The sequence below is a fragment of the Ochotona princeps genome, chromosome 1 (assembly GCF_030435755.1).
Source record: "Ochotona princeps isolate mOchPri1 chromosome 1, mOchPri1.hap1, whole genome shotgun sequence".
NCBI lineage: Eukaryota > Metazoa > Chordata > Mammalia > Lagomorpha > Ochotonidae > Ochotona > Ochotona princeps.
In genome coordinates, this window is record NC_080832.1 from 119,592,278 (window position 1) to 119,618,286 (window position 26,009).

General features: G+C 40.6%; 1 protein-coding gene across 7 annotated transcripts in view; it reads right to left on the minus strand.

Annotated features, from left to right (window-relative positions):
* Positions 1 to 26,009, minus strand: part of CARMIL1 (capping protein regulator and myosin 1 linker 1) — a 323,242-nt gene that overhangs the window by 55,290 nt on the left and 241,943 nt on the right. For all 7 annotated transcript variants that reach the window (XM_058667065.1, XM_058667059.1, XM_058667053.1 and 4 more), the window contains 6 exons: positions 23,004 to 23,102; positions 14,414 to 14,542; positions 12,690 to 12,821; positions 5,814 to 5,989; positions 2,801 to 2,888; positions 485 to 634 (listed from right to left, as the gene is read on the minus strand). In XM_058667065.1, coding sequence (XP_058523048.1) covers positions 485 to 634; positions 2,801 to 2,888; positions 5,814 to 5,989; positions 12,690 to 12,821; positions 14,414 to 14,542; positions 23,004 to 23,102 — 774 coding nt within the window. The remainder of the gene's footprint in view (positions 1 to 484; positions 635 to 2,800; positions 2,889 to 5,813; positions 5,990 to 12,689; positions 12,822 to 14,413; positions 14,543 to 23,003; positions 23,103 to 26,009) is intronic.

Genomic DNA, 26,009 nt, shown 5'->3' on the forward strand with positions numbered 1-26,009 from the left:
GAAGTACAATTGCTCTCAAAGGAAAAAAGTGTTCAATGTGAGTGTTCTAGTTAATTGGTCAGATGTGTGCAACATGTGATTTTGGTCCTCCGGTTAGCAAAAACACATCATATGCATTCCAACTGATATGTATACCACATCAAGTGACGGAAACAGGACGTGAAGGGCATGCCAAAGGTTGAAACAACAGCAGCAGCAACAACACAATTAAAGAGGCAGGGAGGGAGAAAATAATGAGGATCATGAATGAGATAATCACCTGGTAACATCTGAGAAAACGCCCTTCCCCATACTTTCAATGGATTATTACAGCTTCATTTAAATTTCTGTAATGTATTTGTCCCAACAAACTGAGGAATTTGGGAGTGCACAGCGAGTCCCAGAGCTTCACTGGGAGCCTCTGTGCAGCACAGGTGCCTTGGGGGGAGCTTGTGGATGGGGTCCAGTGCACGGGCAGCTGGCGCCACCGAAGGCCGTGTCTTACCATGCAGGTATCCAGATCTTCCAGGCGCTCCACCTCAGTCAGGTCCTCCACTGTGAGGGTGGAGCGCTTCACTGGCTTCTCCTCAGCCACCTCCATCTCAAAGGAGTCTTGCTGGGCGAGGGTCTGGCCACGCCTGCTGAAATGGTCAGCCTAGAGGGTCGACACATGAACACACAGAGGAGAGGTCACCACATGGATGCAGGGGCTGACCTGGTGGGCTGGATGCTGCACCACCTACTACATGATGCCCTCAGGCCCAGCATCCTGGTGACAGCAACTCAAGAAATCACGGTGGTGGTCTCCCTCCAGAAGGCTGAGTGTTTTCAGCAACACATTATGTACCACCTCAGTAAACACAAGAACTAGACCAGACTCAAATCAGCAGAGTTCCTTCTTTCTGCTAACTGCATTTGACATCGCCTTTGAAGGAGTTTCCTTCTACACTGAGTGCTGACAAATGAAATGATTCTGTCTCATTATTTTTAAAGGACTGTAAGGAAAAAAATAGTAAACAAAATATTAATTATTGCTACCTTATTTTCTTGTAATAACTACCATATTTGATATGATTAACTTCTAGAGTTATACTTTAGGTTAGCATAGAAAATTAAATGGTAAGAAGTGAAATAAACTGGGCTGAAATGAATATATTCTAATGCTGAGGTATTTTGATACCAGGAACTCTGTTTTATTTATTTATTATTTTTTAAATACTTGAAAACTGGATGCCAAGTCCACGGAACTTTGGAGAACATTTCTAAGGTTAAGTTGTAGAAAATGGTATCTGAATGTTATGGAAAACAAAATTTTATTCTGGCGGTATCATTTTTCCTATATAATATTTAATCTCTTTGTACACTTCAACGTAATATTAAAATGAAATGTACTTACATAATATGTTTCTATTATAAAAATAACAATGTGTTCTAAGCAAATACTTCAAGGAATAAATGCAAAAAGATGAAAACCTGAAACATTCAGAGTAACTCCCCTCCCCCCCCCAGCAGACTAGTGTCAGAGTTAGACACAAGCATTTTGGAGCCATTCCTGGAGCTATGGCTCAACAGACTGCTTCCAAAAAGGATGTTCTATTGATTATTGTTTACAGTTCTTTAAGAAAAGATAAGTTTGAACTGGGAGATCTAAACAATGACGTAGCTCTTAACCGAGCCAAAAACTTCTTAAGCCAATGCGAGGATAAGCCGGTTTTTACATATTCAGTTTGTCACAAACTAATGTATTAATAAAATACGATAACAATGAAAAATCAGGAAAACAAAGTGCTTGCTCAGTGTGTGCATGCCAAGTTGCTCTGGATGCTTCTTGGTGCTTCCTTTTGGTTTCTAATCTTATCTTGTCATGGGCTGCTAGCTACCGTTAGTAGGCCAGCTCCACTTTGAGTATTGCTGTCACAGGCATCTGTTCCCTCTTGAAGATTTTAGAAGATGGTCTTAAATATTTCCTCAAATGAGTTTTTCCAAATGCACATTCTGCCTGTCTCAGGGAAGCTATTGCTCTTCCTTTCATTTGGGGTTCCCTGGTGTCACCCCCAATTCACGGCCATAAAGTAAGGCATCCCCATCCCACACAGTTACCCTGAAATTCCTTGTCTTGGGAAAGCAGTCATAACTTGCTCGGGAGATTTCAGCATCACTAGCTAATATTTCTGAGACATGAGATCTATCAGTGGCAAAATCCATATCCCTCTGATGACTCCCTGATGATTTGTTTTTCAGGTACACTGATATTGGATGTCTCCTTGGTGTACAGACCTATCACTAGAGGAAGGTAATACACTGAAACCCTGCTCTATTGGAGGCTCCTTTGGGGCAGTCAGCAGCTACAAATCATGAGATTGTGCCCATTCTACCGCGGCACTGGGTTTGGACTACAAATGCGTCCTCCTCCTCCACCCCCATCATCAACATCCATGTTTTCAAGAATAGTCCTTCTCAAGTAATCATAACAGAGAGTGACAAAATGAGCACAGATCAATTGGATATACTGAAAATGTTCATTTTAGACCTCAGGATTACAACTCGTTCTTCCCAAATCTTTTGACCTGCAATATAAATGGACAACAGGGTTTTTGGAAATGATCTTTTCTGTTTTCTTTGTCATTGCTCCTGGAGAAATCACAACCCACACAAGTATGACTGGAAGCAATGTGGAGGAGCAAGGAAGAAAAGCAGAATTTTTAACTCAGAAAGCCGCAAAGGAGTGAAACATGACAGCAAAGCACACCTCCCCACTAGGGACCCTGTTGTCTCTCAGCATGGCTGACTCGGAAGGTCTCAACATGTGTTCAGCACTCACCAGTTTATGATGACAACGTGAGAGTGCGTCCAGGATTTCGTCCACAATTCGATCAGACAGGAAGGAGGCCACAGTCAGCTTCACCTCACTAATGCAAATCGAAAGGACAGAGGCACATTTTAATTTGCACAAAAAGGAGCAATCCTTCACCTCTGATATCCTGGTGACAAAGACAATTGTGATTCTATTTCTATCTTTGAAAATGAAATCTAAGAAAGTGTGAACAGGGCTAGGGATTTCCAAAGACAAGCTTTAAACACTGTCATAAACACACAGTTAAAGAGACTTTTCTTTACCAATTTCAACCTGCCTCTGCAATTTCAAAACTGGAGACTTAATGAAAGAAGTGAAAAACATCTGGAAAGACAAACTTAATGGGAACCATACGGACCATGTGGTGAGGAACAATTCACCCATTCACATAAAGGAAAGCAAACCTGGGCTGGAGTAAATTAGGAAAGTCTAGTCTTGCTGTTAAGTCTCAGTTACAGTTTAATACGCCTATACCCACACTCTTTTACAAAAGCTTTTCACCAAACCAATAGCACCATATTATGCTGCTTCTGCTTCAACTTTCCATCTGACTTTAAATAGTTACAAAGTCACTGTGTGCTTATCTTTTATAAACGAGGGTTATTAAAATTGTCAGTTTTCGTTTTTCTTGCCTGACAGCAGAAGATGCCTGGACAATAGAAAGTGGTTCTTAGTTTTCATTCATAAATAGACTCAACCACAAAGGTTACTGTCAGATGGTTGGTATCTTGGCATGTCAGCAATTCAGTATTCCCAAACTTCACCTTCCGTGAGTGCTTCCAGGCTGAGTAAACACAGCTTAATGCAAATATGTACAGATGTCCATAAATGTACAATACATGTTCAGGGGAATGTGGCACAGAGACAGAGACCCACATTCCAGTCTTGTCTCATTAGGTCCATTTGCTCTTGAAAGTCAACAATTTTGATGTCTCTTAGAGCAGGGAAAGGAGCTTTTTGAAATAAACTTACTTAATCCTGAGGCTAAAGCTGAAAGTTCATTTGTGTAACAGGGAAAAAGTCTCTCAAATCTAAAGACGGTAATCCGCTCTGAGATTTCCCTGTCCAGGAAGCTCTCTGGTGGGTCAGAAGAATGAAAGCACTGATGCTTTTATGGCGCCAGTAAAAATGTTTCTGGGCTAAATAGAAAACGGGTCTTTCTTTAATCCCTGTTGAAACAACTGATCGCTAGCTTCAGGGTTTATCTAAATAGCTCGTTCTATTGTTCACCAGAAATGTCCACTGATAAGATGCACTCAAGCCTCATATTAAAAATACAGATCACTTGGACCCACCCCAACTCAGAGAGAGGCCTAAAAACTGGGTGGAATTCTTCCCAATTATGCTGGAAATTACACTTTCTCATAACCTTGAGGCTCAGTGGTTTCTCTTTCCTCCTCTCTCTGATGGTGAGGAGTATCCAAAAAGCAGGACTTTGCAACTATCTTTGAATGTCTCTGGATTGTTCTATCATTTTGTCTAATGATTCTAATAATTCCTTACTGATCTGTGTGTCCAGTTTGTAAAATTTTTAGAATAAGGCAACTTAGCTTGCATGTACATGTGAATGTATACATGCGTGTGTGTGTGTGTGTGTGAGCGCATGCACGCACACACATGGTCCAAATAGTGCATTATAAAAAGCTGATTCAGGAGCCAAGAGACCTAAGATTTACTCCATAACATGAGGAGTTCTACACTACTGTTCAACATTGAGAATTTGCCCATTTTCAAAGAAATGGCCACATTTAACAGAAATTGTTCTCTACTAAAGTAATCAGAGTATCATCTATTACGGGTTGAACTCATAATTAAGAAAAAATATTAAAAGATATATTTTGTTCTTAATATTTAAATTTAAAGAAGTGATTTAATACTTAGGTCATCGGTTATACTTTAATTAATAAGTACATATTTATTGGTAATAAAATATCTGAAACTACAAGTAAGAGAAATACGTAAGCACAACCAGTAGGTACAAAGATTCGTAAAACCACTACTCTGTGGCGTCTTAGGAACTTTTTGAAGATCTTTTAAGTTTTCAAGTTTTCAATAGCCTCATTAATGAGCTGAGTAGGTCCCAGGACATTTATTGAAACAAACAAAAATCATAAAATAATGGCTGCATCATCAGACTGTCTAGACAGTTATCAGGGTTCTGTCATCAGCCTTTGCAGAGATGTAACAGTGACGACTTAATTTTCCAGGTGTTTTGTTTTTGCTGTTCATTTCTCTTGTGGAATGCTATTTAGCTGCATCATGATGTATAAACATCTACATCTCTGGGAAGGCGCTTTTACGCTTGCTACAATTAAGTATTCTTGTCAATGCTCAGAGATAGCGAAAATAGGAAATTAAATATATTGGTGAACTTGAATTTCAGTCATCTGCTTCCTCAACGAACATATTGAGCACCTGCTAAGCTTAGCACATCAAAACTCACACAAGTCTGTCAGTGATCGCAGCTTCCAAATATTTATACTTTGCCAAATTTTTCAAACTTTCTCAAGCAGACATCTTTGTAAATACCCCAAAGACACATTAGCAGATTCACTTTAGCTCAGATCCACCCATATAACCCAGAAGGAAAACACAGGCAGCCTGTCTGCCCGTTCACAGGCTGTGTACTTGCTCACAATAGCAGGTATCAGAAGGTCTGTCTTCCTGCTGGCGATTACTAAGGTGAAAAACAAAACTCAGAAGAAATACAGATGATATATATACCCCAAGATTAAAAAAAAGAAAAATCTCAAAGACAGCAGATACAGCTAAGTTCCTAAGCAATGCAGGCATACATGTGGTCATCTTATTTTGGAAATGTACAAAACCTGTGCACACACGCATAGCCCTGCTGCTCCACAGGCTCTGCTTGTGGCACATGCCTTTGCACATGACAGAGGGATGAAGAAAACACAGGACAGAACTGCCCCCGCTGTCTTCAGGCAGGCTGCAGCGCCTGCGAGGCACATTAGGAACCTACCTAATTTTGTTAAGGATATCAATTCCAGATTGCTCCAACAGGACATTTTTAACAAAGGTACGTGGAATGGAGATCTTTTCAGTGCTGGCACGAATCAGGTCTTGTCGGATGTGGGCCTTTTTCATCACATTGGGACAAAGGTTCTCGGCAGCGTCCACCATGGATTCAAGCGCAGCCTGCAATGCAGCACAAGCGGAGGAAAGGAGATGAAGACACTGAACACGCCATAAAACTGCAAGGCGGTTATATATAGCCTGAGCCTGCGGGGAGCACCACAATAGAGCCCCGGAGTGCAGACAGGAATTTCCAGCTGCCCAAAAGTGATGTGTGATCACTGTGGAGTGCCAATCTGGGGCCATCCCTTTATAGCAGACACTTGGAAGAATCGGGCATGCTTCATGCTGAAGTCTGCAACATTACAGTGTGCCAATCACGCACCGGAGGATTCAACACACAAATGCCAAGCTTTTCCACACGAGCTCACCATACCTACTTGTTCTCCTGGCACTGCAAAATAAATGTGCAAATACTTCCCGGAGAAATCTATCTTTGAGTGCTTTGGAGATTTTGCAAATCAGACATCCCAGAGACCCCAAATTATAGCATACCGTTCAATCACTAGCTCTATCAAGATAGCAGTACCAAAAGTCACAGAAACTACTGCTAAGTCCACCTCTTAATTAAAAGAAAAAATAGTATTGGCTACAATAATAATGGAAGTGGCCATATTCAATGTGGAGAAAAACTGAAACATTCACAAAGCACTTTAGGCACATTAGATCAACAGTCAGAACACCTCAAATTCCAGAATGTGGTAACTGCTTCTGCATTATTTCATCCCCCCTACACCTGTGGGACTGTCAGAGGAAATGCCCCCCAGCTCCCACCCTCGCCCCATATACACAAGCTTTACAGGTGAAGAATGCGACTAAAGGGAGTTTAAGTGATTTTTCCTTAAAGGTACAGCTGGCAGTTGTGCACAGGGCACCAGTGTCTGTGTAATCCCGACTTTGACCCTAGCTGAAGAACATGGGTAAATTCATTCATGGGCTGCTGGACCCTGCCATTGTCTATACCTTACAATGTCAGGATATCCTTAAATGGTAGAATGACGGACTTAGGACTATTCATAAAGGAACATGAAATGTGGTAACAGAAGGGAAGTCAGTGGGGAGGAGAAGGAATCCCAGAGCCTATGGAACTGTATCGTAAAATAGTAATAAAAAAATTTATGGCAGAAAACAAAAAACCATGACACTGCAGAATGAGGTGGAGGGCTGCTGCCAGGGGCAGGGGCTGGGAGCCTCTTGAGAAGGATCCAAAAGTCACTGCTATCTTCATAGCACATGGTGCATGCTGTCGCTCTAGCTGAATAATCTCTGGGTCAGTGCATCATTCCAAGAAGACAAGAGACGGAGAAAGATACAGATGAGTCCCCCTGAGACAAATGATTTCTTCTATGGTGTTAGGACAAACACAGTCTGTTTGAGACAAAAAAAAAAAGTCTAGCAGCACCCACGACAATGGCCTTGGGGGTTAATGCTGTCATGTTCATCAACATTTCAGTCACTCTTGGAAAAGTCTCTTGGCTGCCAGGGCTTATTCAGTGACAATGAGCTGGTCTTGCCAGCAAAAGGGTCTGGCTGCCACGGAAAGTCTCAGTGAGAAACATCTGGGCAATGCCAAGTAACGGGCTGTAGCGAGTAACCTCTGTGGCCCTCTGCATTTTCATCTGTGAAACCATGTCCCCAGGCCTCTTTCTGCTGTACAGATCCAGGACTGCACGCTTGTGGCCCTAACGAAGAAACCTCTGCTTGCTGTCAACATTCAGTTCAACCAGTACTTCAGTTCCCTGCCATCACCTCACTCCCACTCTACCCAAAAGTACAACACAGCACTCTACACTCCACAGTTTCATCTGTGACTTCCTTTGACCCATGTAGTAACTGTGCAAAGGAAGGCAGCCTTTTAATTATCCTCATTTTTGTAGATGAGGACATTGGGCTTAAAAGAGAGAAGGAGCTGGCTCCAAGTCACTCAGTTGGCTCCTGGAATTGGAAAGGCTAGGTACAGGTCTTCTGTCCTTAGTGGCTCTGCCCATTGGTTTTTCTTCTCTGCTCGGAGAAGTATGATCTTTTCTTGCTGTTCTGATCCTCAGTACCTAAGGCTGCCAGGGAGGACTCTGTGGGGGCTGGAGGAGGAAATGCAGGACACCTGTGTAATGGCATCGCTGAGCCCATTTTTACGTTTGGATTACTGTGTCATCACACGCATCTCCTTCCGGTGCCATAGCCCTTGGCAGACCAGACCCCATCTTCAACACCCATCCTTCTCAACATTCATGTCACTACCTATACAGTCTGATCAGTCTGGACCCATGCTAACCTGCAGTGCTGCCAGGAGCTTGGGCTCATGGTCTCCTCAACATGCCATTAGGGTGACAACCAAAAATACCTCAGCATTTTCTCCTGCTCCCATGGGATGCAGCACAAGCCCTACATGGGTGCTTCTGCTCCACAGTTAACACGACACCCTTTAGCATGCATGGCTGCCTTTGGGTCTAAAGCCAACTCTGTCAAAATAAAATTTCTCAGAGGATGACAGCATCTGTGCTGTCCGTAAGAGAGCTGCAAAGCAACCCGTGGCTACTGAGCACATCTAACTATGCTGAAACGTACCTGAAGTTAAATGACTTCATGGAGCTAATGGCCAACACTGGACAGTGCAGGCCCATGGTGAGCTTTTCTGGGTGTTTAGAGGGCTTCATATATCCTCCCTGAGGACCTACACATGTACTTCAAATACCATCTGTGTTTTTGTCTCTCAGGCCTGGTATCCACTACGCTCCCCGAAGAAGATGATTCTGGTATTTTATCTACTCCTCAAATTCTTTTTCAGTAACTAATTATTCATGCACATTCTTCAGTCTCCATGTCACTACATGCAGATAACTAAGGAAGAGGGCCCATATGTCAGATGTGATTCATCTTGCATACACCTTCCTAAACACAATTATGAGAGTACATATCATTAGCTGTAAAAATAGCTAACAGTAGGGCCCGGCACGGTAGCCTAGTTAATGTCCTCACCTTGCATATGCCAGGATCTCATTTGGGTGCCAGTTCTAATCCTGGCAGCCTCGCTTCACATCCAGTTCCCTGCTTCTGACCTGGGAAAGTAGTCGAGGATGACCCAAAGCCTTGGGACCCTGCACCCACATGGGAGACCCAGAGGAAGCTCATGGCTCCTGGCTTCCGATCGGCTCATCTCTAGTCTTTGCTGCCACCTGGGGAGTGTATCAGCAGATGGAAGATCTTCCTGTCTCTCCACCTATCTGTATATCTGACTTTCCAATAAAAATAACTAAATTAAAAAAAATGCTAACAATAGCTAGGTAACTAACATTTATAACTAAGAATGCTGTATAATAATTATAAAATAAACTGAATCAACACCTTTAATCTGGCAGCTGCACTCACATGTTCTAGAAATGAACCAGTGAGTTGCTGTAATTCATTACAAGGAAACAAAACTCACATGACACTGTGCTCTGAAACCAATCTCTCTCTCTCTCTCTCTTTTTTTTTTTTTTTTTGCTTTGCTTTTCAAGTTATAAAGAGCAGAAGAAAAAGAACTCTGAGAACTCTGTTGGCACAAATGAACTTAATATTGACAAAATGCCTCCTGAGCCCCGCAGGCCTAACATGCTAAGTACATCTAAAATTGACTAGGAGGTATTTCATCATTTAAGTCAAGGGTGAAATTAGGAATTTCCTAGGCCAAAACAAACATCCTAAAATTTAAGTGCAGAATGGAAAAATGAAGGTTTCCCTATGTTAGAACATTCAAATTTCACTTATTCATCTATTTTTACTCCAGGAAGAAATGATAGGACCCAAAGAATAACAGCAGAGGGAGAGTTGTCACAAATACCTAAAGCATTCACTCTTCAGAAGACACGGAAAAAAAATAGCTCTTTTAAAGAAGGACTTGCTCCTGACTTAATCTCTTTCAGGAAACTGGCTAAGAAGCCTGGCTTATCGGGATAAATCCTTCATTTTTGAAATGCTACTTTTGAAAAATGGTTCCAGGAGCTTTGCGAACTTATTTTCACCTAGTATTCAAAAATGTCTGTCATTGGCTGTAATGCAGGATGATAGAGTGAGAAGGAAAACACCGCTATGCGACGATCGCAATCCTGCACAAGGGAACTCCGCAGTTCCTGAAGAATGAGGCGCCTTTACAGCAACTGCTTACCGGGAACAACCACAGGACACACAGCCAGGCCTGCTGGATTACTTCTGTCCCCCCAGTCTCTATAATAAAATTGATCTTTACAAAAGAACAATCATGGTCACACCAAATAGTCCACTTACTTTAGCTCTCGTTGGTATAACATGCTGAATTTAGAAGATTTGAAAAATAGACAAAGGACTTGCTTTTCTACTATGAATATTTGACACTAGCACTGAAAACAAACAATGAGCACAACAAGAAACTGAATAAGGACTAAATGAAAAACACATCTTTCCTGATGCTTTTAAGAAAACCAATTCCTTGGAAAGCAATATAAACAGAAAAATGGGAAATTGTTTTTGAGACAGTAAAAATGCTGTCTCCCCACGTGACTGGTAGAAGTAAACTCCTTCAGTGTACTGAAAATGTCAAAAAGCAAACATGCACTGAATTAAAGGAACACCAACAAGTAACATTTATTAAGAAATTTTCATTGAGGATACATTATTATCCGTACCAGACATGCCCAGAGGGAAAAGAATTTAAACTGCAGAAGAATTTAGAATAAAAAAAATAATAATAAGTGAATAGGAAACAGAAAAAAATGAACTGTCTGGGAGCCTGGAAGCAGGGTGGTAGTGAGAATGAGGGCAAAGTGTTATATATTTGCAAACAAGGAAGTGAAGATAAATGGACAACACTGGTGACATTTAACAAGAAATCAAAAAGATATATAAGTATAGGGAATGTCTACTACAGGAAAATAATTGTCATCCTCAATATATTTATATTACTCTAGGACTTTATGCAAATACCTTTTATTGTAGATATTTGCCTTCTAAGCCTTCCAAAGAATGACCGGTAGGGTCAATTTCAACCTATTCCATGCTATCAGAAGGCAATAGGTAATAAAGCTAAAAAAGGATCATTTGTGATTCCCACCAACTGAAACAATAATTGACAATTTGAAGCTGCTGAACAGGAAAAAATCTTGCTATGATGTTCATGCTGATTTAATCACTGGCCAGTTCCTAGCATGAAAGCAGATATCACAAATATCTTTTTTAAATTAAAGCAGGGAAATGGATAATTTACAAAAGACAAAAACAAAAGGAGAAGAAGTAACTTGGCATATTCGGGTTTATGACAGCCATTCAAAAGATACCAGGACATATGTTTACCCCTTTTACAGAAAAGTACTGAAAGGCTGACATACTTGGTATACTAAATGATCTACTACCCATCCTCCCACGGAGCAGGAGATATACATTCACAAACTGGTATTGTGGCAGAGGGGATAAAGCCACAGCCTGTGACATCAGAATTTCATAAGGGTGACATATCCAGTCCCCGCTGCTCCTCTTCTGATCTAGCTTCCTGCTCATGGCCTAGAAAAAGCAGAGGAAGGCGTTCCAAATGCTTGGGCACCTACACCCACACAGGAGACCCAGAGGAAGCTTTGGGCTTTTGGCTTTAGCCTGGCCCAGTGCTGCAGTCATTTGGGGGAATGAAACTGTGGATGAAAGATCTCTCTCTGTAATCCTTTGAAATAAATATATACATACATACCTACATAAAAAATAGAAAAGAATGCTATGGACTGTTTCACCTCGCAATGGATCAATTACACCAATTCATTCTATCAGAAACTAGAAAATAGATTATGTGGGTACACCAATAATGTAATCATTAAAGACAACAATGAATATTCACCAATCTAGAATTGCATTCATGACACTGGACCAAATGTGAAAGATTAATATTAAGTGTATATCATATGAACAAAGATAACTAAAACTGCATTGTAGTCACAGAATACCTGCAAATTGATGCAATTATTAATGTAATACTCTCTGAAATTTCAGATGACTTTTTTTTCTATTTTTAGTATTGTTTAAATATTTCCCATACTGTTTCATTTTTCAGAAATGAGCAATTAAGCTGGTTAGCTTTCTCTATAAAATAAGCATCATTCTTACATATTCTATTCTTTATGGAGGACCAAAAACCTGCTTTTCGGTAACAGTCTGATAGGACACTGCCCAGATGCCTTAGTTTCCTCTGTCACCCCCAAACACCCTAAAATAGCAGACTTTTCTCCTGCATCTTTTCAGTCTGAGAGCCTACAGGTAGGTCTTAGCGACCTCCCCTTTTTCTCCACTGCCCCACCCCATCCCAGAGACCTTGTAACTTTATTCCAAATACGTGCCCCAGCCTTTGCCCCCTACTCCTTACAAGGACTGGTCTATGCACCTAACATCAGGCTTCCCATTTGGGCAGCATCACCCCCACCCTCCAAATCAAGTGTAATAGCAGAAGATATTTCTCTGGTTCTTTCTGCTCTCTAAGCAGAGATCAATCATTCCTTCACTAGCGCAGTCTGTCAAATCTTAAGTACATTTAGAGATACACCATCACCAAGGAAACTGAATTTCACCTGAACTCATTATGTAGAAAGTCACTCCAATAAAGTAGCTGTAAAAGACACAGGATTCAATCTTTGCTACACACGCAAATGCACGGGATACAGACGCCCCTACGCCCACACACACCTAGAACACAGGGAGCTATGGGAAGAAACACAATCATACATAGGCAAACCATAACAATTTCATCTCCCAAACATCAAAACGTACAAACCTTTAGTTGTTCATCCACAACTCTCGTGACCTCTCCAGCCATGGATTCCAGGGTCTCCTGGATTGTACTGGACGACATGCCACTGGCTCCTGCCCAGGACGCACCGCCAACATGGTATAAGTTTGGTAACAGCTGTAAGTAAAATAAAAAGGAACTTACCTCTAATTGAACAAGTTTTTCTGTAAGCACCAAAGTCATTGCAGAGTTCACAGAGAGTATAAAAAAAATATTATTAGGACAAATCTACTTTTGATGAAAAGTTCTTTGCAGAGTTTCCAACTCTGGTCCAGATTCTTCATAAGCAATTACTTTTATCCCATGAACCACAGCAACCCTAAGAAACAGTAGCTGCGGACAAGGAACCCTTGACCATGACCACTTCTATCATTGGCAGCTTTGAAACCACAGGAGTAGGATGTTATCTCTATATGCCTTATAGTTCTCGTCTATGAGGTTTGGCTAGTTTCATTCGCGCTGATGTCACCTTTAAAAGCGTAGGTTTGTCATACCAAGCCAGTCTCCCATTCTCTATAGAGAGCAGCTAGGTTTCCTACAATTCAATTCAGACACCATCTGCCTAGAATCAGCATCAGATGCTCCAAGCAAAGGGTTCAGTCCCACAAGACTGCCCCTCTGGCAGATGCCAGCCATAAGTCCTAGATTGTCACTGGGTTTCTGTCCAACTATCTGCACAGGATCCCCAAACATGCATCCAATACTCAGGATTCCCGGAATATTTATAAAGGGCACAACTCAGACACAGCCAAATGGAAGAGATGCATACGGGAGGTCTGAAGAGCTGTCCATGCCCACTTCAGGCAAGCCTCCCTCCCAGCACCTTGAACACTCAGAGAAGTAGCTGCTCAGACATCTTCACAGATGCTTCAATATGTAGACAGGCTTGATTAAATCATTATTGGTGGCAAATGAATGCCATCTCTGGTCCCTCCTCCTTTAGGCCCTAGGGCAAGAATGACAGATCTAATGCTCCAATCACACAGTTGGTCCTTTTGCTGAGCAGCCCCATCCTGAAATGCTTTAGCGACCACCAAGAATCACTCCATACAGCTAAACTCCAGTGTGGTCAGAGGGCTTGTTCTAAGTGAACAAAAGATGCTCAGATCACCTGCAGCACATATGACCAGGATTTCAGTCACTCTGTATCAGGATCCAGTAACCAACAGCAAGTATGTTTTCTTTCTTTCATGTGATTCAAAACATTGGACTAATCCACCAGATTCCTCATAATCAAGGCATTCCGGGACTTGGTGATTTTATGATTCTACCATCAGAATCAGGATTAGATGCCAGACCGCGTGACTCCCAGGAAGTCCCCGAGTAATTCTCTGGGGATCAAATTCCAACATGAGAAATTGGTCACCCACCAAATAGAGGTGACAGAGGAGTTTCATTTTATCAATGTGGAAATAGGATAATCCTAAATGCCTTGTTATCTGCTTAAACTGCAGCTACCCTTGTTACTCAGGGCCCAGTCACACCCTTTTGGAGTCACACTGGTCTTTTGCTTTTTGCTAGACTTGTGGTTTACTGCAATCAGCACACAGGCACAGAAAGGAAACAAAGACTAATCTGGTTGACTGTACTTCTTAGTAACTTTAGGATCCAGTAAAGACATAAAGATAGCTGGAATTCATTCCTAACACTGAAATTTAAAAAGGCTTTTTAATGACACCAAACTTGCACAGTCTGAATGGGAAACTCACCGTCTTGGAGTTCTTAGCATCACGCATGAGCCGTTCTGCAGATTTCAAGTCTTCCTGGATGGCTTCTCCCCCACAGTTCCGTAAGGAGTTGAGGTGATCTTGAACTTTCACACATATCCTGTCAATCATCTGCTCCACGCCGTCACCAGGATGACATGTGCATCCACATCAGGCACACGGGATTCAGAGAGAAGGAAATGCAGAAAGAAGGAGAACAAAAACATCTAATTGGAATTTCTGAAAATACCGCTTCTAGCCAACTACTAACATGGCTTGTCAACTCACAGAAGTAATTTTGGAAGCATGAGCACCAGAAAACCACACGAGATGCTTCAGTTCCCTTCTCTGCCTTCATAAAGGCAAACAGAACAAAGGGGGAAGACTTTTAGAACGACTTGGAATCGTATAGCTCCTCAGTGACATTTTCCTGGGTAGTATCTCTCCTTCAGTAAGTTTCCACAAGCACCTCAAGCACACAGTGGCGGGTACTAAGGGAAGAGGAATGAAACATGCCACCCTCAGGCCAATGCAGTGACTACAACTGCATCCTCCTGCTACACAGAAGGTCTCAATGCTATGAAAATCAAAACACGCCCTGAAAACAGATATTTTTAAAAGTCCTCCAGTTATGTTAGGTATTTGCTACATATGAGCACCAAACCATTAAAAAAAGAACTTTTATTTTATTAACATGGATAATAATAATGTTGGTATTATCTACTTTCTATTACAGTAGGGCTTCTCAGCTGAACTGCCTCTGAATCATGTTTGGTGTTCTGTGGATTTAATATAAAACCAAAAAGAGACGAAGAACATGACAGAAGGGTAAGATAATATCCCTCCATGCACATACTTATGCGGTTTGAATATGGGTTGTCTTCACTACTTGCTAACAGATCAGGAACGAGGCAGGTATTTCCATCACAAGGGAGAACCCTTGTGAATGAAGTAAAAACAGTTATCCCCATCAGTGGGCTTGTGCTCACACTGAGCTGTCTGGGAGCGGCTTACTTGCGTAGCAAGGCTTCGTCTCACTTTCTTCCCCTTCTGCTCCCACCCAAAGCTGAAGGTACATGAAGCTCTCACTGGTGCCACACTCTTGGGCTATGCAGCCTCCAGAATCATGATGTCAATAAATCTCTACTCTCAATGATTAACCCCCACCCCATCTTCCCAATAGCAGCAACAGAAAATAACCTATGAATGCAAAATCTGCAGAAGATAACCACAGTGTGGTTTAAAAGTGTCTCCAGGGGCAGGCGCTGTGGTGCATAGAATACAGCCATGGCCTGGGACATGCACACTCCCTTTCAGAGTGCCTCTACCTTCCTGCTAGAGCACACCAGGAGGTAGCAGATGATGCCTCAAGTGTCTTAGTCTATCATGCACACAGGAAACTTGGATGGAGTTCCTGCCTTCGACCTGGTCCAACCCTGGCATTTGTGGAGTGAACCATCAGATGGAAGATTGATATCTCTTTCTCTCTCCATTTCCAGTAGATGAACATAAACATATAGAAAAACTTTGCTTTCTAAAGCTCTCCTGCGTCAATGCTTTTTCCTCAACTTTCATACAAAACTGAATTTCAGAAAAAAACCACTGTCAGTTAACTGATGAATTTTTTATTATTTCAAATATTTTGACCTGAGCTACAGATCATTTAAAGACTTTACATGTCAAGAATTCTGTCTCAGGGCTAGTGAAGAGGTGTAGCAAGCTAATCCTCCACCTGCAGTGCCAGCATCCCCTATAGGTATTGGTTCATGTCCTGGCTGCTCTTCCACTTCTAATTCAGTTCCCTGCTTATGGCCTGGAGGACGGCTCAAGTCATTGGGTCCCTGCACTTATGTAGCAAACCTGAAAAAGCTCCTGGCTTTGCATTGGCTCAGCTCCAGGCATTGTGGCTATTTGGGGAGAGAAGCAGCAGAAGGAGCTGCGTTCTCTGTCCCTCTCTGTCTCTCATTCTCTATTAATTCTGCCTTTCTAATAAAATCTTTATAAAGAGATAGAGAGAGGGGTAGAGAGATCTAACCTGTCTAATAATTCGCTTGGCAAGAGACAATCTAGTAATGATTTCTAGTTAAATCCATGCTTTTCTATTCATTTTGAATAATTTACAATTGTAACTATGGAAAGCCAAGGTCTGCCTTACTTTCCCCCATGTATTTCCAAACAATAGAAACTTCATTACACTACTCACAAGACTTAAGAAACGACTACAGAGCCTGTGTCTACTTGCTATAATGCGATCTCTCCGGTGTTTCTTTCTTATATATTTCAGCTTCATAATGTCTACCCCACCTTCCCAGGATGGATTGTTAAGACAACCCAGTAAAATAACACCACCCATGGTACTTGTTCTGTTGAGAGACGACCAGCAATGTCAATGTTCATGTGTTTAAACACAGCTTCCGAGGCTGTAAAATGTACTGTATTGATCTGTGCTTCCTGAAGCAAAACTGTTCATCAATTATTCATATCTTACCAAGAATAATGAATTTCAAGAGATAAACCACATACTAAGAAAGGAACTGACATAAATCTGGGGCCACAAAAGGCTAATCTGAGAGGTACATAGATATGACACTATAAAGCTTTCATCCTTAATGATCATGAAAGACCAAGGAGACCCATGAAATGTACTCCATGAAGCATTCACCAAGAAGGTTTAAACGAACTGAACAGAAACAGTCTTCATAGAGAGCATTTCTCAATTCTGTCCAAAAAATAATCATAAAAAATTGCTTCTTCAATTTAAATAAGACACAAATTCTCACGTTGTGTCCAAGAGTCTTGTGAGAAAGCATTTACTAAAGCTTAGTATTTAGCCCAAGAGTTTACAATCACTAAAGCACTCAAGAGCTCAAGGCTGAGAGAAGGCAAATTTAAGATGACAAATAAGGATTATACAGAGCATAAACTGGCAATTAGGAAGAAAAGAACTCAAGCAGTTTGGTGATTAGTTCATAATTCAACTCTCTAAAACACATAGTGGAAAAGACACCATCTCTGGAATTGTCACACCACCCGGATGACTGTAGCCAGGGCTCTGTAGTTCCACTTCTCTACCTGAATCCCTCATGTTCAACTCATCTGAAGCAAAAGGGAAAGCTATTGACTGCCCTCGTGGGAGAAGCCTATTTCCCTGGAAGGAATTGCATCCTCCGTCATTCACAGACATGACCTTACGTTCACTTAGCTTATGTGTACTTTCCCATGTCCTTTCTAAGTTCTCAAACCTTTCCTGTGGGAACAGCCTGAACAACCATACACTCTCTTTTACATGACAGATTGTACATATTGGAACACAGCTAACATTTCTTCCCTTGTCTTCTTTCCTTAGGGTATAACATTCCAATTCCGTTTGCCACACCTACAATAACATGGTTCTGTACTCAGGACATATTTTTCCTCAGGTCATTTCTCCCCTGAATTCTTTTCCCATCTAGAACTTCATAGCACATCTCTTTCTAAACCACACACACAAGAGGAGTGGACTAGCAAGCACAGAGCTGAATACACCTCCCGTCTTGCTTGCTGTAGAAAGCATTCCTATTAATGAACCATAAATCATGTGGCTTCTCTTGGTAACCAGACACTCAACTCTCTGGCATTACATCTGCTGGTGACTACTTGGGTTTTTTCAAACATCCTGGGCTAATGAATCTATTTTAGGATTTGAAACTGTCAGCAATAAATGCCATCTTTTGTTCTTCACAATTTGCTGCAAGTCTTCTTAATTCCCCAAATTAGCTTACACATGGGAACTTAATTCCCTCTTACATAACCATTATTTAACTCTGACATCAAATAAAAGGAAAATGAATTTTAAAAAATTTAACCTTGGGTCATTTGATTTGAAACTGAAACTCCTAATCCTAACCACACCATACTGGCTCCTATCATCAAAAGATAAAGGAGAAAAGTTGCCTGGAATTGGCAAGGAGACCACTTGAGGGAGCCATTTCAGTGAACAGACTGGGACACAGCTATACTTCAAAAGGATACAAACAGAAGCCATGATTTCAACTAGGCAGCTCCATGCACACAAGAAAGGAATGAGAACGTACCAAGGGCAGAGCTCTATGTAGCCAAATGGTCGTTCCCCCTCTCCAGGTTAAGAAGACTGGAGAGCAGAGCAGACAGGTGCTTCCAGGCCTGATTTCAAAGTCCTAGTGCGGCAGCCACCCTTGTCTCTGCCTGCTCTCACCAGCAGGGCAGAGCTGAACAGCTGCAACGGACCGCAATATTCACTTACATGGATTCTTGCAGAGAAAGTCCACTGACTCCTGATTAAATGCTTTATAAGATTTTTTAAAAATGCACTAAAGATAGAGGTGCAATATTGAGTCTTTGTCAATCAATGTCAATAGACAAAGATAAATCCTGTGGTATGAGATTTCAGTGTTTCCTTAAACACACGTTGAACCCTTTGTGCCACCTGGGAATGCCAGTGGGCAAAAGGTTGGCAAGGACATGAGTCATGAGAACCCATTTGTTCCATATTCAGATTTCTGAAAACTTCGAGGTACATCTCCCTGAGAGCGGCTGAGAAGTGTGAATCATAATATCCCAAGAAATTCCCAATGTGAAAAAACTGGCAAAACACCTACTGCACTATGATTCAGGAATTCAGAATGCGGCCACCTATACAGGATTAAACAGCTGAACTCCCCACCGCCTCCACCCACACCCCGGGTACGATTTCCTCTCAATTGAGAAGGTGTTCTCTGACTTAATTTGGATGAGCATAACTTCCCCCCATGAAGAAAAATGTGACAAAATATTGCATTTGAAAAGAAGCCAGCTCTATAGCAGCTCAAAGAGGAATATAATGCCAAAGCCCTGCCTTTAATGTCAGACACTAAACAAGGAAATCCTGGAAAGTCAAAAAGTATCAGGCTGATATTAGTCCCTTGCAGGAAAATAATTACACTTTCAAGGCACTAAGATCAAAATAATCTTTTCTTTCTTGAAACACCTGCTATTTCAATAACATCTGTAATTGTATTTTCCATGGCACATAGTGCTCGTTCCTTTTAAATAAGATCTTTCTGTCTCTTCTCTCTCATTCTGCTTTTGAAATAAACAAATCTTTAAAAATGTTTAAAAAATGCTGACATGAGTAAGAGAATAAAATTCAGCTGATCTAGTCACCCAAGATAACCGTCTGTAATATGTTATATAATGTTCTCATTAGAATATTATACAGAATAGTTTAAAACATGTTTTTTATATGAGACAGAGAAGGAGACAGACATAGAAGAGTAAATAAGCTCCCATTCATTGGTTTGTGCCCGAGATGCCAGTTGCAAGTGGGGCAGGCGAAGTGGAACCTGAGAGCTAGGAATGCGATACCAGCCTCCCCCAAGGATGGCAGGGACCTGTTGATTTTGATATCATTGCTGACTCCAAGGGTCTGCATCAGCACGAAGCTAGAAAGAAGACTGGAAGCTGAGAATCCAGCCAAGTACTCTGATGTGCTCAAACTGATAGGCTAATCGATACACCCCTTAAACACAGTATTTCAAGCCTGAATACCTTTTTTGCATTTTCTTTGATAAAAAAGAATCATACGTTAAAATGAGACCTGCATAAATTGTTCGCACTGTATAAAAATACTCCATGAAGACAAAAAAAAAATTTACCTAGCAATTATTTTTTTGCAATGTGCAGAGAAAAGCTTTTTTCTTCTGATGGTTTTCATTTTGAGTTTAAATGACAGGTTTCTCTTAATGTTTTTAATTTGTGATATACGAAAACAAAAGTTGATCTCATGAGATACAAACACATAATTTAGCACATTCCTGCAATTACTCAACAATCTTCCTTATCAACTCCTGACTTCAGCTTCATTACTTTCACATTACCAAGAGTTTTCAACATTTCTGTTCTAATATATAATACTAAGTATGCTTACCATGCTTGTCATAGTAGATGTTGATTTTTTCTAAAGATTTATTTATCTTTTTATTGGAAAGTCAGATATACACAGAAGAAGAGAGACACTAATTCATTCCCCAAGTGGCCGTAACAGCCAGAGCTGAGCTGATCCGAAGCCAGGAACCAGGAGCTTCTTATGGACCTCTCATGCAGGTGCAGGGACCCAAGGCTTTTGGGGCCTTCCTCAACTGCTTTCCCAGAGCAGAAGCTGGAGCTGGACGAGAAGTAGGGCTGCCAAGCTATGACCTCATGCCCATATGGGATCCTAGTGCATGCAAGTGAGGACTTTAGCCACTAGGCTACAGCACCGGACCCTAGATGTTGATTTTAAACACTGTAAAATGTAATGAAAAAACTATAGACAAAGTGAAGCATACTCTCAATGATACAGCTCAAAGCAGACTATCCCAAAGCATCAATTTTTTAAAACCTTCTTTATCTTACTGTAACTTCCATAATTTCATTTCTGCTGCATGTTTCACATTGTATACTTCTACATTTTTGTTAGGGTAGAAAAACTCCTCAAGGAATTTTTTTTTTCATAGAGGAAATGTTGGGTAAAAGTTTTGAATGTATAGCTGAAACTATTTTTTATTCTGTCTTCACATTTAATTGGTAAATGACTAGGTACAGAGTATTTAGTCCAAAATAAATCTTCCTCTGAAACTGGGTAACATTATTTTGATCTCTTCTAGTAATGGGGCTGAATATTAAGATCTGACTTTATTTCCTATCTTTTTAAGAGATTTTATTTATTTGAAAGACACAGTTACAAACAGAGAGGAAGAAATGGGGAGAGAAACAAAGTGACACAACAACTAACCACTACTAGTTCACTTCCCAAATGGTCCCAAGGAAGTCTACAAATCCTTCCAGATTTTCCATCTAGGAACCAGCCCAGGATTTCCTAGGGCTCAAGCACTAGAACTATCTTCTGCTGCTTTCCCAGACACAACAGTCAGGAGCAGGATGGAAGTGGAGTAGTCAGGACTCAGACAGACACTCACACGAGATGCCGATACCACAGGCAGGAGCTTAAGCTGCTGCACCACAACTCATGGTCCCTCATTTTCATATTAAGATAATGTTAGTTATCGCTGAAATTCATTAAGCTTTTGTCCTTTTCCCTGGGTAGTTCTAAGATTTCACTCAGGTACAAAGGATCTGGCACAAAGGGATCTCATATGCATGCTGGTTCATGTCCCAGCTGTTCCACTTCCCATCCAGCTCCCTGCTTGTGGCCTGGGAAAGCAGTCAAAGACAGCCTTGGGACCCTGTACCTGCGTGGAAGATCCAAAGAAGCTTCTGGCTATTGGCTATGGATCAGCTCCATTCTGGCTATTGTGGCCACTTGGGGAATGAACCAGTGGATGTAAGATCTCTTTCTGTCTCTATCTCTCTGTGAATCTGCCTTTCCATTAAAAATTAAATCTTTAAAAAAAAGATTTCACCTGGATATACAGGACCCTCCCAAAAGTTAATAGAAAATAGAATTAAAGGCATGCTTATTGTGGTGCAAAAAAATATGAAATCTATATATACACTTTCATAATACATATTTTCCAAGAACTTTGTGCAGAACGCCACACTTTGCTGTATGCCTTTTAATGTATGCCTTTTACATGTTTACTTTGATGAATTCCAGGAGGCGATATCAAAATCAAAATTCATGTGAAATGGTTTTCTGTTATTTTCTGCCTCCTACTATTGCTCATTTTTTATTTTAAAGCTCCTAACAGAATGTCACTGGTTACTTTTAATCAATTGGCCAATTTGATCTGTCTTTTCATTTTTTATCTCCCTGGGTTTTTTTTACTACACACAATAAAATATTTATCTATTTTTTCTTGCAGAGGAAAAGTTAAGTTTATGTCCTATCATTTTCTTTTTTATTTTATACTACAGCTGTTACAGTATTAACTGCTGAGCATAATTTTCAATTCTTGTTTATTCCTGTTCACAATATTCTAGTCTTACTTTAAGGGATATAATATTTCCCAAGTTCCCATGAACAATCTAATTATAAGGCTTTTAAATTCCTATCTTGTACTCTAAATTGTCTAAATTCTTTCACTATTTTGTTCTTTCTTTGCCATGCTTCTTTTTTTACCCCTTGAGTCTTATTTTCTTTTTTTAAAAGAAAAACATTCTAGTATTTGTTATTACAATAATTCTTTGTTCCTTCCCTGATTTGGGGTAGGTACAAGAGGAATGAGGAGAAGAAAAAAAAATAATAAGTCCATCAGCTTCTCTTAGGCACTTCCAACAAATTCTTAAGTCTTCAGAAGAATCAGGGAATCTGTATTATACTCAAGGAAATGTGAAGGGAGAGGTGATAAAGAAGAAAATATCTCCCAAGTAGCAAGTGTGTCACCCTCAGATCTTGTTATCTATAATCAAGGGTTCCTAAAAATTATATATGAATCCATAATATCCCTTTCAGGAAAACCTTAAAAGGCCTAAAATCATCAATAGCTAAAAACGTATATTTAGCATTAGAATTAGCCTCCAATTTCCTCCAGTTCTACCTTCCATCAGGCTCTTCCTACAATCTGCTGTCATTTTCAGAAGTTACAATCATTGCGAATGATTCTTTGGAGGTCAGCTGAGAGAAAGGAGGAGCGGAAGGCAGCGAGTGCTCCCTTACCTGCTGGGTGGTGCTGGTGACAATACCCTGCTGTAGGCGGTAGGCCTGCTCCTGAAGGTATTTTCTGGTCTCGTGATTCCGTAGCAAATAGTTTTCTATCTGAAAATTAAGCACATACGTCTCTCAAGAACACATTTTGACTCAGCAGGGAATACAGTTGTAAAAGGCCAAAGCTCTAGAATCCACACCCTGCCAGAGTTTGGACACCATTAAACACATGGGACATTCAGTGGGGCTTGTTTTCACTAACCGGGCTAATTTTTATGTGACTCAGCACTTGACCGAAAACAAACAAACAAAACCTAGTACAATTGCCAGGGGGCCTTGAGACCTACCTAGTAATTTCCAACATAAAATTCAACCCTTTTCTTGTGAATTTTCAACTACTAAACAATCCAGTAGTGAAATAAACATCCCTAAGGAATACAGATGGTATCCTCTGAACTTTTTAGCTTTATTCCTATCATGAAATCACCTGCAATTTAGAACATTTTTTTAATTCTGTATGGAAAAAAAAGACTGAAGAACTTAAAAGCATAGAGGACGGTACAACTCAAAGATATGGTCATAAAACCAGTACTGATTTTAGTAAAATTATAGTAACAAAAGGGGTTTTCATAGAAAATGAAAACTCTTAAATGTGCTTAATCTTTTTTATAAATAATCTTCTATGAAAAATTTAAATGTATAAATGCAATGAGTAAATAAAAATACAGATTAACTATTGAGAATGGATATTTATGTTAAAGAATGAGGAGATAAAGTGTATCATCTATTTATTTACTTATTGTTCTTAAGAATACTATACAATTATTTGACTGTTGTCACTATAGCTCCCTAGTTAAGCGCTTCCAATACCTGTGAAGCTCTTAGTAGTACTGTATCTTTTCATTTTCATCTTCCATATGGTAAAAGGATGAATACTTAATAGCAATTAGGAACAATTAAAATACAGGCTATAATTATCATCATCCCTGCAAATTTTCAAGTGGAACAAAAAGTGCCTTTCTACTAAACATAAATGAAGAAATTATAAAGATGAAAAGATCCTTGAAATGAAACATCATTAAAATGACACATTAATGCCTTAACATCACATTAACTTTCTTTGCTGATTTCCAAGAAGTCATCTCTTTCCAAGGTGACATTACAACCAGCGTAAAATATTTCATGAGAAAGATTCTAACATTTGACGGCACACACTCTGCCATCCAGCTTCAGTTCTTCTGCTTTGTTGTTTTGCCCTTTGAGTATTACTTGCTGGGAGCAAGCTGAGACCCAGTCTAAGAGGCTCACCTCACACATGTGTGGTGTGCTCACATCTGGCCCCACATTTCCAGACACCCCAGTGGTGGTGATTCACAGACTGATCCAGGAAGTAATTTAGAAACCCGAGTTTCAACTTTTTTCCTGAAAACCAGCTTAACAAGAAGGAAGAATAATAGCTTTCTTTTTCTTCTAAGATTTATTTTTGTTTGAAAGCCATAGTTACAGAGGGTGAAAGCAGCAGAGAGGGAGAGAGAGATCCACTGGTTTACTCCCGAAAAGGCAACAATGGCTGTGAGGCTTGGCCATGCCAAAGTCAGGTACTTAGAACCCCGACCAAGTCTTCCACTTGGGTGGAAGGGGAACAAGCGGTTGGATCATCTTCTGTGGCTTTCGTAAGATCACTAGCACAGAGCTGGATCAGAAGTGGAGCAGCTAAGACTTGAATTGGCATCCATATGACTGCCACCATCCTAAGTGGAAGCTTAAAACACACAGCCACAATTCTAACCCCTAAGCAGTTCTTGTTTTAATTTTTTTTTTCATGTTGTTTATCTGAAAATAAGAGATGAGAAAGAGAAAATCTTCCACCCACTGTTTCTCCAGATGCCCACAACAGCAGGGCTGGGCCAGACCAAGCCAGGAACCAGGATCTCTCCCACACGGACTGCAGGGACTCAAGAACTGGACTCATCTGCTCCCTTGCATGGTATATATTAGCAGGAAGCTGGTTCAGAAGTAGAAGTGGAACTCAATTGCAAATATTTCAAATGAGATGTAAGTATCCCAAGTGGTTGATTTCATCCACAGTGTCACAACACCCATCCTGTTTATTCAGCATTTTATATGACTGTGTTGCTCTTCTATCATACACTAAAGAATTTAGTGGCTCTCCCAGCATGGTAGTCTGGTGGGTAAAGTCCTCGCCTTGACCGTGCCAGGGTCCCGTTTAGGCACCGGTTCTAATCCTGTCGGCTCCACTTGCCATCCAACTCCCTGCCTGTGGCCTGGGAAAGCAGTCAAGGATGGCCCAAAGCCTTGGGATCTTGTACCCGTGTGCAAGACCAGGAAGAGGCTCCTGGCTCCTGGGCTTCAGCTCAGCTCAGCTCTGGCTACTGTGACCACTTGGGGAATGAATCAGCAGACAGAAGATCTTTCGCTCTGTCTATCCTCCTTTCTGTATATCTGACTTTGTAATAACAATAAATCTAAAAAAAAAATTAGTGGTTGTTTCATTATTTACAATATACAATTACAACTAGTCCAAGCCCACTGTTAAATTATATTTCATGAGTGGTGCAGACATCTCGTAAAAAAAAAATTAGTTGTCCCTTAATATCTGCTGCGGATTACTTTCACCACTCCTGTTGATAGCAAAATCAGAGATGCTTAAGTCTGTTAGACAAAGCAGTACAGTATTTTCAAATAACCTAGATGCAGCTTCCTGTATAATTTAAGCCATGTCTAGATAACTTATAATATCTAATACAATGTCTGTACATCACTTCATTCACATGGATTCAGCACACTAGTTGGTGAGTGATAATTTTAACTTCTGCTTCTTACAACATTTTTTTTCCTTGAGTGTTTTCAATCAGTGGTTAAATGCACAGATGTGGAATCAACGGACACAATGGGAAAACTTTATTGCTAATTTCCTCATCCATCATCAAATTTCTGACATTGCTTTCACTTATCCATATTCTATGCCCTTTATATAAATTATTATTATTATTTTGA